General features: G+C 40.3%; 1 protein-coding gene across 1 annotated transcript; it reads right to left on the bottom strand.

The window, feature by feature from the left end:
* Positions 1 to 8,201: 8,201 nt before the first annotated feature.
* Positions 8,202 to 15,188, bottom strand: LOC103915450 (collagenase 3-like). The gene is made up of 10 exons (XM_009322274.1): positions 15,060 to 15,188; positions 14,718 to 14,959; positions 13,378 to 13,526; positions 13,160 to 13,285; positions 12,115 to 12,276; positions 11,370 to 11,487; positions 10,633 to 10,766; positions 10,120 to 10,279; positions 9,241 to 9,344; positions 8,202 to 8,622 (listed from the first exon to the last, which is right to left on the bottom strand). The coding sequence occupies exons 1-10, from the start codon at positions 15,180 to 15,182 to the stop codon at positions 8,522 to 8,524; spliced, it is 1,419 nt and encodes a 472-aa protein (XP_009320549.1). The 5' UTR covers positions 15,183 to 15,188; the 3' UTR covers positions 8,202 to 8,521.
* Between the last annotated feature and the right edge of the window lie 4,335 nt (positions 15,189 to 19,523).

Below are 19,523 nucleotides of genomic sequence, written 5' to 3'. Positions count from 1 at the left end.
AAGTGCAGGACCCGGCACTTGGCCTTGTTGAATCTCATGCAGTTGGCCTCGGCCCATCGATCCAGCCTGTCCAGGTCCCTCTGCAGAGCCTTCCTACCCTCGAGCAGATCAACACTCCCGCCCAACTTGGTGTCATCTGCAAACTTACTGAGGGACCACTCGATCCCCTCATCCAGATCATTGATAAAGATATTGAACAAGACCAGCCCCAAAACTGAGCCCTGGGGAACACCGCTCGTGACCGGCCGCCAACTGGATTGAACTCCATTCACCACAACTCTCTGGGCCCAGCCTTCCAGCTGGTTTTTTACCCAGCGAAGAGTACACCTGTCTAAGCCGTGAGCCGCCAGCTTCTCTAGGAAAAGGCTGTGGGAGACGGTGTCAAAGGCCTTACTGAAGTCCAGGTAGACCACATCCACAGCCTTTCCCTCATCCACTAGGTAGGTCACCTGGTCATAGAAGATCAGGTTGGTCAAGCAGGACCTGCCTCTCATGAGCCCCTGCTGGCTGGGCCTGACCCACCCATGTGCTATAGCAAAAGAACACATAATTTGGATCAGGGGTAAGATTTATGAGTTATCAACTTTCTATGGCCAAGACACATCTGTGCCGGAACCTGGAGGCCTGCAGAGGGTGAGTGGTGAAATCTTCCCTTCCCAGTACTCTGTGGCCAAGGCTTCACAGCACGTCCAAAGGCTTCTGCGATACCTGCTCATAGGCCTGCATGCCTTCTTTTATTGAGGTAACAGGCCCAGGCCAGAATCAACTGACCTCAAGAGTACCCAGAGCCATAGCCAGTGGTAAATGTCAGGGGAGAGATAATTCTTTGGATGGTGTGAATGGAGAAGGGAAGTTTTTTAGAGCTAAGTCCTTCCCTGAATCAGTAGTCATAATGCAAGAAGCACGCTTCAAATGATATTCATATCAGCCCTGACAATAACAAAACTGTACCAGTGTAATTGTTTTTAACATTAACAATTTAAAATACTGTTTTAACATTAACCCTCGTTCAGCCCTAAGGAGGGGCACTTTTTTCACCTTCATGTCCTCGACAGCAGCAGGGACCATGACCAGAAAGGACTTGATCTCCTGATTCACCTGGAAACAGTCTGGAACCATTAATTTGATGTATATGCACGGTATGCCTTGACTGCTGGGACCCTGAAGTCATGGTTGTCTACCAAGTCCACCTAAATTATCTTGGTCCCTCTACAAACAGCACTGACTCCACCAGCCAAAGCTACAGTTGCCCATGTCCTTCCTGCCTGAGACTGTGCACTGTCTGCATGGACCACTCAGGGGACACCAGCAAACAGCACAGGCAAAAGCACCCCCTAAAGTGGACCCCTCCTCTCAACTACACTTACTTGCATGTTCTCCCTCCCTAATGCTCGCTAGGTTAGTGCAGGGCTGTTCCTATGTAGCAGGCATTTACAGTGCTTGAACTACTTACCCCACTCAGGATGGGGCACAATGGGGGACATGACTTAGGAGACAGCCCAAGCTGAGTCTGAAAAGGACATTTGTTAGATAAACAGATAGTGGGAAGCATACTGTGAACTCCAGACCCTTCAGACACAGCTGGTTGCCAACAGACTCCTGCACGTTCCTCTTAGGATGGTAGGCTCTGAAGAGGGTTACATCATTTTATGTTCCTGTGAAGAACATATTCAGACAACACAAGTCATGCAGATATAAAAATGAATTTTTCTTACTCTCTTCCTAGGGTTGCAGTCCCTGTGATGGTGAACTTACAGAGCGCCATAATAATGTCATTTGGGCTGGAGAAAGCAGCACTTGACCCTGGAAATGGCCCATCTGCCTCTTTTAAGAAGAGCAGAACAGGATCATGCAAGGTCCAGCAGAGACTAAGCAGTATGGACGTGACCATTCTCAGGACAGTGTTCCATAAGCCTCTTACTGCCTGGTGGTAGGACCCTGGTTTAGTCCGTGCAAAAGTAAAGATACAACTTGAGTGGCTCACTCAGATACAACAGAACTGCATCATCCTGTGTTGTTATGGCAGTAGGAAATTTGTTATATTGTCACGTCCCACCTAGGAGAAGGGGAAAGTGACTAAGATGGGCAAATCCCCTCGGTGTGGATTAAGGTGAAATAACACTCAAGGTCCAAAAACAAACACCAACTTTAATGGCACGAACACTTCTATAAGCATCAACCCTCTATGTCTTAATATATAATACAAGCTAAGCGGCTTTGTGAGGAGTTGAGGTAGGCCTTGTATTGCTTAACAACATCAAAAGCAGAGAGCAAGAAGGAGAAGGAGGAGAGAGAAAGAGAAAGAGAGAAGCAGGAGAGAGGTAGAGAGAGATAAAGAAATCACCAATCCTGGATCCAGCGTTGGACCTGCCAACGGGGGGTGTCGGTGTGGAGAGTGCCCCCAGGAGGCTCACACGCGCCCCTATTCATTGGTTCCAGCCCAAGGTTTCTAGAGTCTTCTCCCACCCCAGCTCCAGGAGTGGTTGAGACATTAGTCAGTCAAGGAGAGTGACACTGGGCCCCTCCCCGTGGCTGGCTTCCAGAGCTTTTCCTGGGGCATTGTCTGTGCTTACAGCACAGCCACATGGGCCTCGTCCCTTACATATATGACATGTAAATAAGAAAGCGATACCTGGTTTTCTGCTGGCTGGAAAGATTTTTCTTAGAGCAAAATGCTCTCTCATCCATTTTCTATGAGGAAGGCAGGGGCAGAGCGCACTCTCTGTAGCACAGTGCATGGGCGATAACGGTGTATGAAGTTGAGGGGATAGTGGAAGTGAGTGCCAGAGATACTCCTGAACAGCACAGGCTGGAAATTCAAACTGCAGTATGTAATTGAAAGGCTGTAACTAAAAAGGATATGTCAACCACATGAAGACTATGTTAGGTAAGAAGGAGGAAGATCCCAGGCCAGACACAGTCTCCACGGGCTTCGTACCCTCTGCACCATTTTAGAGAGAACTGGTGAGGTCTTCTCTGGAAACGTTGTTTTCCATCAGAAACAGCAGAACCATCAAAACCAAAAACTGGTGTGGACTCACAGTGTGTGTGGACACTCCATTTTGTACAAAAAACTGCAAACATAATTGACAGAAGGGCTTGATCCTACATCGCAAATGAGCTTTCTGATTAGTGGGTAGTCAGTCTTTCCAAAGAATACTGTTGAATTGTATTTGTGTAAAGAGGAAACCTCTCCAGCAGGACAGATGGAAAGAAACTCACCACAACATAAGTGCATGTGCAATTCTTTCACCTAGAAGACTGAAGATTGAGGTCTAGACCCTTGTTTAAATAAATCTGAGCAAAAAACTGAAACAGTATAATCTTCCCCCCAGACCCAGTAAGTATGCTGATTGACAATATGGCTACAGACTATCCCAGAGGACAAATATTTTTCCATTAAAAATTTCCAAAATTTCTTGTTTGTTTCTATTGCAAACAGTAAAGATGTTTGAAAGTCTCAAAAGTATTTTCAGGATAGGAAAGTCAATTTCTGCCTAGCTCAAAATGCTCAGTAGTCTTACCGATCTGTGTGGTATTAGGGATTCAAAGATCAAGACCATATTCTTCATCTGTAAAATATTCAGAAGCCTGGGAATACTAGCTTAAAATTAACTGCGAAAGTCTTAGAAGCTGTCCTTAGTTCTTCCAAGCAGATGTGATCACATACTTGATATTTCAGACACTTTTGATTGTATTTGTACTGTTTTACTTGGGTTCTTTGCAACTGATATTTTTCTCTGCTTTTGCCTTACTTCCATATTCTGCAGTGTCATTTTGTCCTGGTTTCGGCAGGGATAGAGTTGATTTCCTTCCTGGTGGCTGGTACAGTGCTGTGTTTTGGATTTAGGATGGGAACAAAATTGATAAGGCACCGATGTTTTAGTCGTTGCTAGGTAATGCTTACACTAGCCAAGGACTTTTCAGCTTCCCATGCTCTACCAACTGAGAAGGCTGGAGGTGCACAAGAAGCTGGGAGGGGGCACAGCCAGGACAGCTGACCCAAACTGGCCAAAGGGATATTCCATACCATGTGACGTCATGCTCAGTATATAAAGCTGGGGGAAGAAGAAGGAAGGGGGGGACGTTTGGAGTGATGGCGTTTGTCTTCCCAAGTAACCGTTACGCATGAGGGAGCCCTGCTTTCCTGGAGATGGCTGAACACCTGCCTGCCGATGGGAAGGAGTGAATGAATTCCTTGTTTTGCTTTGCTTGCGTGCGCGGCTTTTGCTTTACCTATTAAACTGTTTTTATCTCAACCCACGAGTTTTGTCACTTTTACCCTTCCAATTCTCTCCCCCATCCCACCATGGGCAGTGGCTGCGTGGTGCTCAGTTGCCGGCTGAGGTTAAACCACGACACATTTTTTCAGAAATCAAGTTGTATCCTGAAAGGCTCTCATATTCCCAAGAGTTGGAATATGTCTATGTATTTGTGTGTGTGTACTTTCCAGTGAATGAAGTAAAACTAAGGGATTGCATTATTCCTAGGACGACCCACGAATATACTCTTTTAAGTGTATTGCATTGATGTTGAGAAAAGGACTATCAATAGACTGAAAAATTAGTAGTCCTGATAGTGAATATATCTAGAAGTTTCCTAAACATTTTAATATCCTAACTTGTTACTCAGAGATACACATTTAAACAGAATATACTCATTAAATTCTACTTATTAGCAGGTTTTTTTAATATCTTCACCAAATGTAAGAATTTGCTATAATTAGCTGCAGCTTCCTCACCCACCATATCATTTTTTGCTTCTGTGCAGATCCTCTAAGGAGCAAAGCTGTCACTGCCATCTAGCGTCCTCAGAGGAGGTTTCTGGAGATTATGCTGAGAAAAAAAGTGTTTTCATGGTAAGATTCAATTCCTTCTCCAATTTCTCAGCTAGTAGTAAATCTCATATAGCTCACAGTACCTCTTACAGTGTTTGTTGCCTTTCCAACGTATTCATGAATTTAGAGGACAGCTGTCTAGTTTCTCACTTTGGAAAGTTTAAATGATACTTGCTCACTTCTTTCTCTCCTGGAATATATATTTGCACCCTCTAAGTCCTACTTGTTCAGGATCATGTAAGCAGCACAGAAACTAGTCCTGAGGAGCATCTGACAGATTCCTTTTCCTGCCTTATCTTTTCTCCCCCTCCAAATTATCATTCTTAGCAGAGATCAAAATGGATATAAAAGGCATATTAATCAACAACAGTTCATGTACTATTAGGTGGATTTGCGTAGTTCCACATAAAATCTAGCAACCTGGAGGGAAGTTATTAGTTCTGCTTATATTACATCCTGGGACATGGCTGTCTCAGCCTCTCATGGTCCTTTCCTCACTCATGACATATCAGGGAAAGCAGTCAGTTCAGTCTCTGTCTCAAGGACTCATTTCTTTTCAACACTTGATGGTCTTGGGCAATATGCCATACGGATCCCCACCAGGCACTTCTGCAATGTTGTTCTCATGAGATGGCAACAGATCCTAGGGCACTGGGTCCTGCGGAGAGTTTTCCTTTCTGGCTGACGGCAGCTCAGAGCCCCTCTGGCTCTGACCTCAGCCTTCCACTTCCGCAGCAGAAGCATTTTTTTTTCTCCATTTTTTCCTAACGAAATGCCGGGAACTGACAGCCTGGTACATTTCTCAGCTGAGGAAGAGCTAACCGCGGAGCAGTGCGTGTCTCTCGCTGGGGATGCAGATGTATGAGCTGGAGCTTGGACTTGTGCCGAAGGTTGCTTCCAGTCAGCCAAGTGGCAAACGGGAATCTGACTGTTTGGGCTGGGGAGCAGCTGGATATGATCATGCTGAAGCCTCTGGAAGCTCCAGCTTCCTATGCAGTACCTTTTTCCCCTGCCAAACGTTCAGTTTTAACAGAAATTCACGTAGATATGAAAGACATTAATTGACATCTCCTTGCTTCCCTGTGCACCTTTGCATTCCCTGCTCCAGTGAGGCTCCGGTCAGACCTTTGAAATTCAGAGCACTCAGACTCAACAATTAGCCCTTATGGAAGACTATTATTTTGACACAATTTTCCACCAAGTCTTTACACTGAGAATAATGAGGACTACAGTTACACATCCAGAACCTTATTTCACTGCAGAGTAATAATGCTAAACAGCAGCCCAATATCAAGCATTATTTTTTCAGACACACCATGTCTGTCAAAAATGATTTTGATGTATAAATGAACCGATTTCTGTTTATTATGCATAGACAATTGTACTAACTTTTTCCCTAACATTTTTATCAATATTATGTCATATAACAGAACTTTGTTTTTAGTCCACTTTAAGTTTTTCCATTTGTAAAGGTTTTTTTCAGCTCTATTTTCTCGCATTTCCTTTAAGCATATTAAGGTCGGAATTCATTAATTCACAGTTTTATAGTCAGAAGAGACCCCTAAATCCCTTAGGTTATCTTGTCTGACCATCTATGTCACCTAAGTTACAGAATTAAACTCATCTAGCCTACTGGTGGGTAAGCCTGGCAATTTATGCCAGGTATTCAGTGGTGATGGGCTTTGCTTGGCAGGCCTCACTGATTGATTGACTTAGGGGTTGGTTTTGAGGAGGCAGAAGAGGACAGTGTAGCTTCAATTAGTTATTAATGTTTAGCATTCAAATTAATGTGGACCTGAATTTCACAGTATTTCTTAATAATTTCTCATACTTTCTGTAATGATAAGGGCTAATTCCAGCTTAGTTCTTATTCTGCAGATTTGAGGGTTCTTTCCTTTTTCCTCTCTTTCTGTCTTTCTGTCTTTCTCTCCTCCTCTCTTTTCTATAAAATTCATTTTCTCAGAGGAAAAAAAAAAGCAAAACAGATTTTTAAATAGAGGTGAAAATTTTAATGAATAAAAGGCACAGGCTAGGGTTCTTGGTTTCTTTTATCCAATAGCTCTGTCTTGCTTTTATGACATGCACCTAGGATATTTTAATTTAAGTCATAGAATCATAGAATACCAGGTTGGAAAGGACCTCAAGGATCATCTGGTCCAACCTTTCTTGGCGAAAGCACAGTCTAGACAAGATGGCCCAGCACCCTCTCCAGCTGAATCTTAAGTGTCCAATGTTGGGGAATCCATCACTTCCCTGGGGAGATTATTCCAATGGCTGATTGTTCTCGTTGTGAAAAATTTTCCTCTTGTGTCCAATTGGAATCTCCCCAGGAATAACTTGTACCCGTTACCCCTTGTCTTTTCCATGTGACTCCTTGTAAAAAGGGAGTCTCCATCTTCTTTGTAGCCACACTTTAAATACTGGAACATGGTGATAAGGTCTCCCCTAAGCCTTCTTTTCTCAAGGCTGAACAAACCCAGTTCTCTCAGCCTTTCCTCATATGGCAGGCTTCCCAGTCCTTTGATCTTCTTTGTGGCCCTTCTCTGGACCCTCTCCAGCCTGCCCACATCTTTTTTGCATTGTGGGGACCAAAACTGAACACAGTATTCCAGGTGTGGCCTGACAAGCGCTGAGTCATTTCACAATGCCATTTTATTCCTCTAGTTTATTTAATATTATTTTTTTAAACTGAAAAATAATCACAGTCCCACATCATTTGCATTGATTAAAAAAAACCCAACCAAACAAAAACATACATTGTACTGAAACAATTGCTATATATATTAAAAGAGTTACCAACATGAAAAAAGGTATTCTTTTGAGTATTTTGATTTGAATGTTCAGGTTCTTTGCTGGCACAGCTAGGCATAACCTCTCTAAATGTCACTTGAACTACTTCAGTTTACACCAGCTGAAAACATGGGCTGTGTTACCATAAGTAGCTTCATGCAAGGTTTCAACCTGCATGATTCTCTTGTTGCTACTTCTTCCTGTTGTCCCCAGTGTCATACAGGCTGATGATTTCTGCAGGCAACACTCTTCCCTTTTCTTGCTTTTCTGTCTGCTTTGGAATGATGCCTCGTTGCTTCCATACCTTCTGCTTGTTCCAAAGATGGCAGGGGCATCCGTTTCCGCGGGGACATTCAAATACCTTTGAATTCTCTAACTTCAGTGTTGCAGTCTGGTGTTATTGAGCTCAGGGAGTCACCATGCAGTCCTGACTCATTCATTACACATCTGAATTGCCAGTACATTAACAGGAATTTCAAAAAGAGCTGAAAGATTAGTTTAAAAATATAACACTCCTGGGTTTATCAGGTCTATTTCTTGGGACATGCTAGGAGATCCTTGAAAGATGCTAGATATGCTCAGATTACTGGGAATTAATAGTGCTCATGATCATGTAGGATGTATCCAGCATCTCACTTTAATACTAGACAAACTTTAAATTGTGTAATGCCCCTTGAAATGCTAATAACTTCTTTTCTTCATTCCTATTAAGTTAATTCAGTCCCAGACTGACATACAGCTATATAGTTCCATATATACAGTATACATTTGGTGGTAGGTAGCCAGTGATTGTTCACAGAACCTAGCTGTCCTCTAATAAATCTATATGCCCATATTATTATTTCCATGTACTACAAGCTGCTCTGCAGTCTATGACATGGCATTCATCTGTAATTAGCACCAAAATATGGAGTTAGTATGCAGGACACGGACAATTCTTTTGCCCCAGATGCTGTATTCAAACTGCAGCGGTCCGTTGAAGAAGTAGAGATAACCTAAGGAAAAGGAAAGTTAAAATTAATTAACCCTGAGAAAACTGTTGTCATGTTAAAATTATCCTTCAAATAAAATTTATCCTGTTTGTTTTCATTTTTTAATAACTCTTTTAAATGCAATATTCATAGAATGCTGAGCTAAATTTTCAAAGGTCCTCAATTCCATTTGCCGGACCTGGATTGGTGTTTTAAAAAACTGATATTTTAATTTAGTGTTGAGCTCTGCATTTTATTACTATACAGCACTTGCTTAGGAAAATACAGGGCTTGCCTGTTAATGTTTAAGACTCTAACTTGGAAACACTCCTTGAAGAGTTGGATAGGAATGGGCTCCATTTGAAGGAATGGATGCATTGTAATACTTCTATATTAAGCATATCACTTTAGGTTCCCTAAGAAAGGAGGCAGGTCTTTTTTGGCTCCTCAAATATATACGTACACAGTTTATAAAAGTACCTTGGCCAGAGGGCAATTTAGATCAGAAACCTGATTCAGTTGAGAACAGAAGTATTGGTGTGAAAAAATCAAAATTACAAGTGACAGAATTTCCCACAGGACATTAATCTCAAGTTTCAATGACAACTAATTGCAATAAAGATTCATTATCAGACTATGTACCATTTCTTTGATAGACTGCATCCACTCTATCACCAATTCCTGCAAATTCTTCCTCTATCAGCCTGGGGTAGCCTGCTTCCATAACCTCCGCCTCTTCATCATAACTATATTAAATACAAAAGAAAATAGAAATTCAGAGGATTTAAACAGCCTGGGAGTTTGATCTGTGCCCTTTATAAGCTTTGAAGTTACCCATGTTGGAAGTAACCAGCAGCCTTTAGGTACCTTATATCTAGTGCAATAATGAAAACCAGGGCAATAACCAGGGTACTCTTCCACCAGAAGTACAAGCTCAATAAACGCAAAACTTATAAAGCTACATTTTCAGAACTGATCTATAAAGTACATATTATATGGAGATGATTGTACCTGGATGTATTGGCACTACAAGCCTACCCTGAGGCTGCGTGACACAGAGATACTGGGAAGGGATGGTAACGTCTTAATTATGCATCAGACCTGGCTGTAAGCCCCACTCATGGACAGCAAAACCCAGCCATCCTAGGGTGGGAATGATTTCTTACTCTCACAGCACTGATACAATTTCGTGTCACACAAGCAACTCAAGGAAGCAAGTTGGAAATTTTGTCTAGGAGACATGACCATATTACAAACTCTCCTGGATTAGGGCACTTTATTCTTCTTTCCTTTCTTTCACTCTTTCAGCTTTTAAAGGCTGTGCCCATATGTTTATAAAAGTCTTACATACACCTTTATGACATATTCTACACAGCTGTAGCGCCAATGAAAACCACAGACTGGAAACATGTGAGCCACAAACAAGTGCCTGGTTTGGAACAACCTGCTGATCTTTTGATACTTCTGGACAGGTTACAACAAGGGACACTGAAAAGAAGCACCAGTCTGTCTCCAGCTTACCTCCAGTACTTATTTCCAGTAAAAAAGAGAGTCTTGCCAGTGTCTTTAATATGGACTGCCGCATCTATTCTTTTCATTTCTTTTGGGAACCCCATTTCATATATCTTTTTAGGAAAGTCTTCAACTATGTCGTAGCCATTCAAAGCCCAGACTTTCTTTCCTGAAAATAAGAACAAAGTATGCATGAGTCTTTCGTAAAGGCTCAGCTTTGAGAGCAGAATAAAATGAGGATGCCATGATCCTTATTTTCATACAACTAACAGACTCTTAGGTCACATACTCAGCAGGTATCAAACTGTTTATACTAACCATGATCCTAGGTGTCTGAGCTTATTTGTACATCTCCTAGTTCACTGAAAATTGTATAGATTTGCATGGGGTGAAACCAATAGTGTTTGTTTTTTGAGCAAAGAAGGTAAGATGTTTTGTTCTTCTATTGTTTACCTTTACATCACTCACCGAGCTTGACTAAATATGTATATTTTTCTGCCAACAACAAAATTGAAAACTCACCCTTAAACATGAACACAAGATCTCTGATGGGGTTTTCATAAGCTGCATCTATTTTATTTGGAAGCTCTGGCCAAAAGGATTTAAGTAACACCAGTTCTGCGTCAACCATCTGAGGGTGCAGTCGCCAGAAAAACCTAGTTCAGAAAAAGAAAATATGTTTTATGTTTCCTGTCATTCTACAGAATAGAAGTATCTTCGATGTGCTGTATTAAAAATTAGTTAATGGAGAATAAATTTTTTTTCACAGCATAGAATTTTCAATACATAGAGCCCCTGGTAGACCTTTCCTTTCCTCATAGTCACCTAGCTGCAGACCATTTCTGCCACTCACACAGTGATCATCTCAAACAACAACAAACAAATCTTTTTTTCATTTAGAATAAGAGAAACACTGCTGCCCCATGTAAGGTTTCTGAATGTAGTACAACTTCATTCAAATAAATGTTAGTAGATTTGTGCATGTTGAAGAAATCCCTGTGGAATGAAAAATGTGTACAAACCGTGTCAGTCTTCAGCCATATCATCTTCACTTCATATTACTGGGAAGTTAAGTCTGTAATTGTATTACAAATCCTGCCTAAAAAGATATATGATGTAGTTTCTTAGAGGCACCTATGCTGATCTGTGATTTTTTAAATTTATGTTTACTCAAATATTTAGTAAAAAACTGAAATGCTGTTTTCACTTGCTCAAATTTTATCCAGTACCGACCATCCACAATATAGCAATCTCTTTACCTGTCCTTGAAGATCAGCATTTCTCCACGAAGTTCTGTTATTGCATCAAGTGATAAATCTGCATCACATTTCTCTGGTGTTTTGGGATGTTTTGGATTGGGATCTTTGTCTCCAGCACCTGGAATCATATAGTATGATCTAAGTTTGACAACGTTCATTTCCTTTCCGTGGATCATGATATTGAATAGGACATGAAAGAGTTCCCAAACAGCATGGTGAATACAAGCATAATGGGCAAACTACTTGTACTGGGGAAAGTCTGTTCTCTCTTTCTCTCCCTTAGGCAAATACATTCGTGGACTTTGCAGTTCAGCTGTGCTGCAAAAATGTTAAATGGACTTGCTTTCTTTACCCCAAGTTTTGAAGGTCTTCCAAAAGTTTTATTTTTTCTATGATGAAACATGGTTATTTCTGTTTCTCCCTTTAGACTCTGTTTTACCTTCTCCTTTGAGGCAGGTCAAAAAGTATAAGGACTCTGCTCCCCACCCCCACCACCAAAAGAGGCAGCACAGTGACCAGCTGTACTCTGCAGTGTTATTTCCTTTTTTTTTTTTTTTCCCCTCTGAACTACTAAATCTAAGCATCTTCTGTTTCTGAAGTCTGGTTGCCAAGAATCCAGTGAATCGGTCTTAATCAGTCATGACTGTTGCTATTCAACATCTGCAGCTCTTTAGTAACTGTGTAGTGCATCTGTAACAGGTTATAATGACACAGGAAATATATATTGTATATTATACAGACTTACCATAGAGCTCTTGAATCCCTTGTACATCATCATCAGGGAGCACAAAACCAGTTTTTCCAGTGTATGTGTAAATTGGAAACATCAGAGCTCCAGGGTCTCTAGAGTGTTCAAGTCCCAGTGAATGACCAAATTCATGGGCAGCAACAAGAAACAAGTTATACCCTATAAAAAAGCCACAGTGAAAGTAAATGTATAGGTCCTTATATCACCAAAGTGGACTTGGACTAATCAACTAACCTTAACATTGTGCTTTAACATATGGGACAATGAAGGAGACAACTGGATTAATGGAAAAATTATGTATAATTGCATGTCTTTTTCAAACTACCATGGGTTTTGTTTTAATAAAGGCCTAATCGATTGAGTATCTCATAGCTGGTGTTCAACCTAAATCTTATTTGACAACGTTGTTCTCTAGGCTGATTTAGATTTCCTGAAATTTCTTAGCAACACTGGAAAGCTCTGGGGTGAAGTCTTAGTCCTAGCCAAGTCAAGAACATTTTTGTCAGGAATTCACCTCTGATAGAGAGTCCATGTTGGTTATAGTATTGCAGCAATTAGCTTTAATGCCAGGAGAGTGAAATAACACAGTGCTGAAAAAAAAAGTAGTGTTTTGTTCTATTTGTTCTATATTGTTCTCTGTCCTGAATAGGCAAGGTGAAGAATTTTCAAATTAGATCTAAGTAGCTGATTTGCACCTGAGTTAAGTATGTGTGTTTTCTATAGGCTTCAGTAAGGTAATTCCCAACAGTCTGCGATCAGAACTAGCTGCCCTTAAGCTCAGTGAAATGCCAAGCTGACAAAATACCTTGTTTGTGGCATTTTTTTAATCACTGCACTTAGGAGGTATATATCTTAAAATTTACGGTAGGTATATGTTATACTTCCATTTATGACTGGAGATTAAACCCAGCTTCCTATGAGTAGACAGTGAACATAATGACTAATGAACAGTAAACAGGTAAAACAAACTGTTTACAGCTATCAAACAGGATGAAATTGTCCATCTACCACCATTTCAAATAATCTCAGGAACTTCTGTTACCTCTAGAATCATCTGACCAAGCTTCATCATCATCAAAATGGGCATCCCCTCCATAGTCTGGACCAGGGGGGAAAGCATGAGCCAGTAATCCAGAGGGTCCATCGAAGGGGTAAAAGTCACCATGTTCTACAAAACAACATTCAAAATAATGAAATCAATTATCCCATTTTAATGGCAGCAATATAACTATAACGTAAAAGTAATTGGTTCTGTGGTACCTTTAGTGCCAAAGGAGATCATGATATCAGCTATACCACTTCGTATTCTGGTGAAGTTAAGCGGTGTCACATCAGACCAAACTTTGAATGCTTTTTTGAAAGCTCTGTCTACTTCAGCACGTCTCAGATCTGAAGTGTAATTCATAATTCTATCAAACAGATTAATATCTCCAGTTAAATCGTGTGAATTGAAGAAAATGTACAATACACTTTTATCTGACTATACACCTCATTAAAATTTTTTGCTTTTTTCCTCCCTATGTTCTTATCTAAAACAGAGCTCAGCAGCTGCATACAATATTCAAAAAAATAAAAATAACCATTTCTATTTTCATTAAAATCATTCAGAGACATCTGAAATGATCCAACAGCTTTCTGTAATTGGTTTTATATGCACCAGAAGATATAGAAAATGACAGATATATTCTGTATTAAGTCAAATCATATCAGTAACTTCAAACTTTTTTATGCCATATAAAATATCTCATGATCCTCACTTCCTGGAGGAGAAAAACATGATCCAAAAAGCTTTATGTAGGCTAGAATCATCCATATTAAAGTAATATTTATCACCAGATACTGAACTGATAGAGTTCAGTGATATCATTGATTGAATCATATTCTATGATTCTATGATCACATTTGGAATCTGCTTAAGAAACTCAGGTTGCAGCTGGTCAAAACACCCTGTTGACAACCTTGCGGTATTAAGGGAGAAGGACCTACTATGTCACCTTTCAGCAGCGTAGCTTCCTAAGGTCAACTTTCTGAGGTCATGGTGCAGGGATTTGTCTGATCAAGTATAGATATCTACATCTGGACTGTGAAATGGAAGAGTGACAAGGATCAGTCCCTGCTCTCACAGCCACATTGCACAGGCTGGTTTGCATCTACACTGCTTTGTCCAGGACAAGACCTATGTGAAACAGACACTAAACCAGGTCCAAAGTGGAACTAAGGAGTGACCTAGAGATTAAGCGCTGTGAGGATCAGTGGTGAGGTGCATGATCTTAGTCCCTACCCGTCTTTCGTTCAGCACCATGGATGTGCCCAGAGTGTGTACATGGAGGCCAGATGAGGAGTTACTAGCTTACACCACACCACCTTTCCTCTATGACACAGTGCAATGGAAAAAAAAGTATTTACTTCCTTGGGCTGCAAGGTGGGCTTGGGGGACCTTTCCAAAAGTAGGGCTGTAAGGATTTTAAACTGCAACATGAATTTTGTTAAACACAAATGCATCCTCCTCCCATCAACCTCATATACTGAGCAACCTATTGGACAAGGTACCTGGAAAGAAGGTAATAACAGTAATAACACTCAAAATGCCATGCATTTACCTGTATGTCAAATTAGTTTTTGACCATTTGAGTTTTCTAGGGAAAAAGTTATATTCCCCCACATCTGGGACACCACATCTTGGTTTCTGCATCAGCTCATATGTTTCTTCATCTAATTTGCCTGTCACCTCCAAGCCAAAAAATGCTTGCATTTCTCGAAGTTTAGATGCCACTGTGTTGGCACTCTTCCTCATTATGCCAGCAGGATTTGGACGGAGATCATAGTGAGTCCTGAGATAGCGCTAAGAAGGGGAAAAGAAGTAATAAATCTAGTTTCCAAACAGTTGTAACTACACAACTTACTATTTATAAAACATGCAAATGAGTTATTTTATACTGTACCTCTGCAAACTGAAGGTCTTTCTCTGTGAATTCATGGCTATCTTCAACAGGAATAGGGATTGTCAGGCAAAATGACAAACCCAACAAGAAAGAGAATGCAGCTGAAAGTCTTGATTGCATCATGTTGGATTTGTGAAGTCTGAAGCCCTGATGTTTTAGAGAGCAGTTACCTTTACTTTTATAGTCCCAACCCAGTGAGTCACCAGTCACCACTTAGGGACATGTTAGAACTTCCTTGTCGCTGAAAGTAAACATGCTTAGACAGCTACTTTTTCTCTCCTCCCTAACACTGTGGTTTAGGCATCTGTTGTCCCACTGAGGGCTCTGAAACTGTATCCTCGTATAAACATGGTCTCTGAATATTGACATAGGTTGTGGGAAGAAATGGGCAGAAGAAAACCACACTTTTTGATTATTTTGCAATAACTTACACTGGCAATAACTGGCAATAACTTTGCAGTAACTCCCTCTTCTCTGCTAGAAAAATTGCCTTTCTACTATTTGATAGACAATAAAAACATATAACAAGCTTCATGATTTTTTAAATAAATTTTGCAACTTTTCAGTAGTTACACTAGTTCGACAGCAATTTTTAACAGTTGGAATAGATCATACACACTTCAACTGTTAATAAATGTTGCCTTGGCTGATAAGAAATAACATTATGGAGTATACAGTAGGCTATTACATTTCCTTGTTTCTGTAAAAAATATAACTCTAAAGCATTAACACAAATTTTACTTCAGAGATCCTTAAAGTGACTTCATAGCTGTCTTTCAGAATAATTTACTGCTTGAGATGTACCTAAAACCAGAAATGCTAAATATCAGGAATTAGTTTTGAATATTTTAAAATTTTTTTTATTATTAGTAAAGCAGGTCATGTAAGGTGACTAGTTCATACAATCTGTCTTCCTTAAAAAACATTAATTTAATTTACTTTATGAGGGGAGCACAGCCATAAATCAATGAGACAGCTACTACTCTGAGAGAGGCAATCTACCAGCTATAGGTGGGCAATGAATCTGTGTGTCTAGAATGACAGAAATATGTGATTTTGACTTACGAGGTGAATAATAGGATAAACCTGGCATTATGACAGACACGGGCATTATTATACTTCAAAGCTTAAAGATGATTTCATTCTCCCCAGGGTCACTCCAATCTCAGCTGCAATCAAAGAGTTGTATCATATCATGTGCCCACAAGTGTGGGTCCAAGGGGAGGTGCTGTTTCGGCTAAATCCACCTTCCTCTTTCATGGAGGCTGTTCCTGTATGGGAAACCTCAGGCAGCTTTCTGGTAGACACAGGTACACACTTTCTGGAATTCACTACCCTGCCATGGATGTTACCCTGTTGACAAAACAGGAAAAGGACAAAAATCAGTGAAGCTGAATGTGTAAAAGCTCAACTTGTTACTCAAACAATATTAGCCTTCTGTCTTATGGTGACAAACAGCAAAAGCAAATAAAGCTGAGAGGAATTTGTTATGTAGGCTATTTCTACCTCACCGCCCATCCCAGCCAGTGCTAAATATGGTTACAATTAGGGATAGACAACATCTGTTCAAACAGTTTGTATATCCTCCTTTACGTTGTCCATCACCAGCGCTGAGATTTTTATTCAGCAATGGTGACATAAAGACTGTTAATTATCCCACCTTCTTAAGAAGTGCTGTCCCCTGAAGTGCTTCAGGACAAGCACTGAATCCATATTGCCGATGTTCTCACTGCGCTGCACTCCTTGCTAATGCAGACTGCCAGATTATGTACATGTCTTATTTCTTTCCTTCCAACATTTCTGTATTGATATTTGCAGCATTGCTTTCATTAATGTTGGGGTATTCAGTTATGCGGTAAGCAGAGTTTACAGTGAATTTTGCTTGCTTTTTCTGGAGCTTAGGAGCAGTGGTGCTGCCCTGTCATGGTTCTCGTGGCTGTAAAGAATACTTTCTTGAGACTTGCATGACTGTAACTGCTCTGCAGAACAGTACCAGACATATCTTAAAAAACTGTGAGTAAAATGAATAGCTTAAAACTCCACAGGTAACATTCCTGTGAATTCCAAATTCTCTGAAATTATCTTTCTTGTACCTAAGGGAGAACAATTTTATACCACCATTTGTATATCACTGCCATTTGCCAGACAACTAAAAGTTTTTAATTCTGTGTCAGCCACTTATACGACTACTCTTTCTCAGCTCTGGTGTTGGAATCTTTGCTTCAGAAATAGGAGAAATTAATTTCCTAACCAACTGTTACTGTAAAAACATGATCAAGTCCATCACACTTAATGAGAGAATGATCCAAATTATTCGTAAGTGGTTTCAGGGTTGCCTTAATATAGTTTAGTTAACTGGTAATTAAAGGTGAAACCACGTAATCAGAGACAATATTTGAATGATATAAATGTAGAACAGAAAAAAATTATTTAGCTAGGCACAAGAGTAAAATTAAAGAAAGAACAGTGTTAGCTTATTGAACGATTCTCCAAAGTGGTGTGGAGCCCTGTTCTTCAAAACGTTTAAGCTGCAGTAGTCAAAGCAGTAGTAAGCAGAATTGTCTTGCATGAAGAGAATGATAGATTAGATAGGGAAGAATGATTTTTCACTTTCTAATCTCTGTGATTTTTTTTATACAGATGTTCTGAAATCCTTTGAAGTTCACAATGAAAACTCTTTCAAAGACTTTGCCTTCGGTACCCTTTACAGAGCTGTCTTGAGGCATTTCCAAGGAATATTTGAAAAATTGGACAATGTAATTATAGCAAAAAACTAAAAAAGGCAGCTTTTCTGGAAACAACTTCTCTTATTAGATTTGTGTAAGAAGAGATGCATAAAGCTGGGTCTTTTGCTATTATAAGTCAATGACATGAACAAGTGAAAAGACAGGCCACTGTTTTGAACAGATTCTGCAAGTGAGTAGAAAAACCTACAAAGAGAAAAAAGGCAGGGAGTCTGTAACTATTTTGTCACAGGGAGTAAATCAAAATGCTAAAACAGAAATTGATTTCTGAAAGACTGTGTGTAATGAGCCATCTGAGAGTGGACTGTGGCTGAATCGTGTTTTCTGCACATTCAGTTGATTCCTTTGGGAGCCCTAGCCATGTAAATATACATGATCCAATATATTTTCTTACACATTTTATTGCTATTTATATTACACCAGTGGCTAGGAGCCTATATTGAGGCATGGATTTTTATGTCCTCTGTACACAAACTGAAGAAACACTGGTAAAGGACTGTGCAAACAAGCACACATAAAAGGGCCAATGAAAATGGGCAGTACTCCCCCGTTTTCCGAAACAGCATCACAGATGTGATTTTTTTTTTTTTTAAGGGGAGACAAAAAGCCTTGACAGACCTGGGAACTAAGTACAGACCTCTGAATTTGCTGTATATTACCTTAATACATTGAGTCTTTAAAGCCTCAAGCAAGTTTTTAAAGTTGGCAATGATAAATAACAACTTCAAAGCCTGCCAGTGTTGGGCAACATAAGATATAAAATCTATGGCTCAGGCTCAAGTGATGCCACTGTCTGAGTTTAAAAAAAAAAAAAAAGAGTTAAAAACTGTGAAGAGAGATGTAAATGAAGGTGAAAGCAGTCAGCAGTGGTTCATAGACCTTGTGCTGACCCCAGTGCAAACAAGCAAGCATGGAAAGTTACGTTTTAAAAGCATTGAAACCCACAAAACTGCTGAATAGTAAGATTTCAACAAGCACTGCAAAATTTCTGCAGTTCTGGCATCTTGTGGGTGTGGGTAAAGTTAGCTGGACTGATGGTAATTTTCACAGGCACAGCAGAGACTGGAACAATCATGCCAGTTTTCCCCCCAAGGAAAAATGGATAAAGAGGGATGGGAAATGTGGTGAGAAGAAATGAAGTGCCTTAAAGCAGCATTAGGTACTAATTATTTGAAAACAAGAATTGTGCCAAACATATGGTTTCAACATACATTTTGCTACTGCAAATAATTGAAAGGTGTCATGTTTTGATTTACAGTCTGTGTTTGGTGCCCAAAATAGCACTATATAGTGAAAGTGGTGAATACTCTGTGACTCTGAAACAGCAGACACTTCACTTATGACAAATAAACAAATGTCAGTGGGTCCATTTGTTAATGTTTCTTACCACAGATTGTATTTCAAGTGGAAAGTCTCCAGTGCCTAGGGCTACACCATCACATTTAGATCACCTTCCTCTGGGAAGAAGGACGGTATTCTGAGGCCCATTGTGCAGCTGGGTAAATGGAGTCCCAGAGTAGTTAAAAACACACACTCTGGCTCTGCCTCTCCAGGTGGGACTCCATCTGTGGCACCTGTTACAAGAAGGGGGTCAAAGACAACTGAGAATGGTTTCCACAAGCAGCTCTTCAGCTGGGATGGCAAGAGATGTTACACCAACCTGACTCCTTTTTATATTAAACAGCAGCATCCCTGTGCCATTTGCCATCCCACCCCAGTT

The sequence above is a fragment of the Pygoscelis adeliae genome, unplaced genomic scaffold, assembly GCF_000699105.1.
Source record: "Pygoscelis adeliae isolate BGI_AS28 unplaced genomic scaffold, ASM69910v1 Scaffold383, whole genome shotgun sequence".
Lineage (NCBI taxonomy): Eukaryota > Metazoa > Chordata > Aves > Sphenisciformes > Spheniscidae > Pygoscelis > Pygoscelis adeliae.
This window is presented reverse-complemented; position numbering and strand designations above follow the sequence as displayed.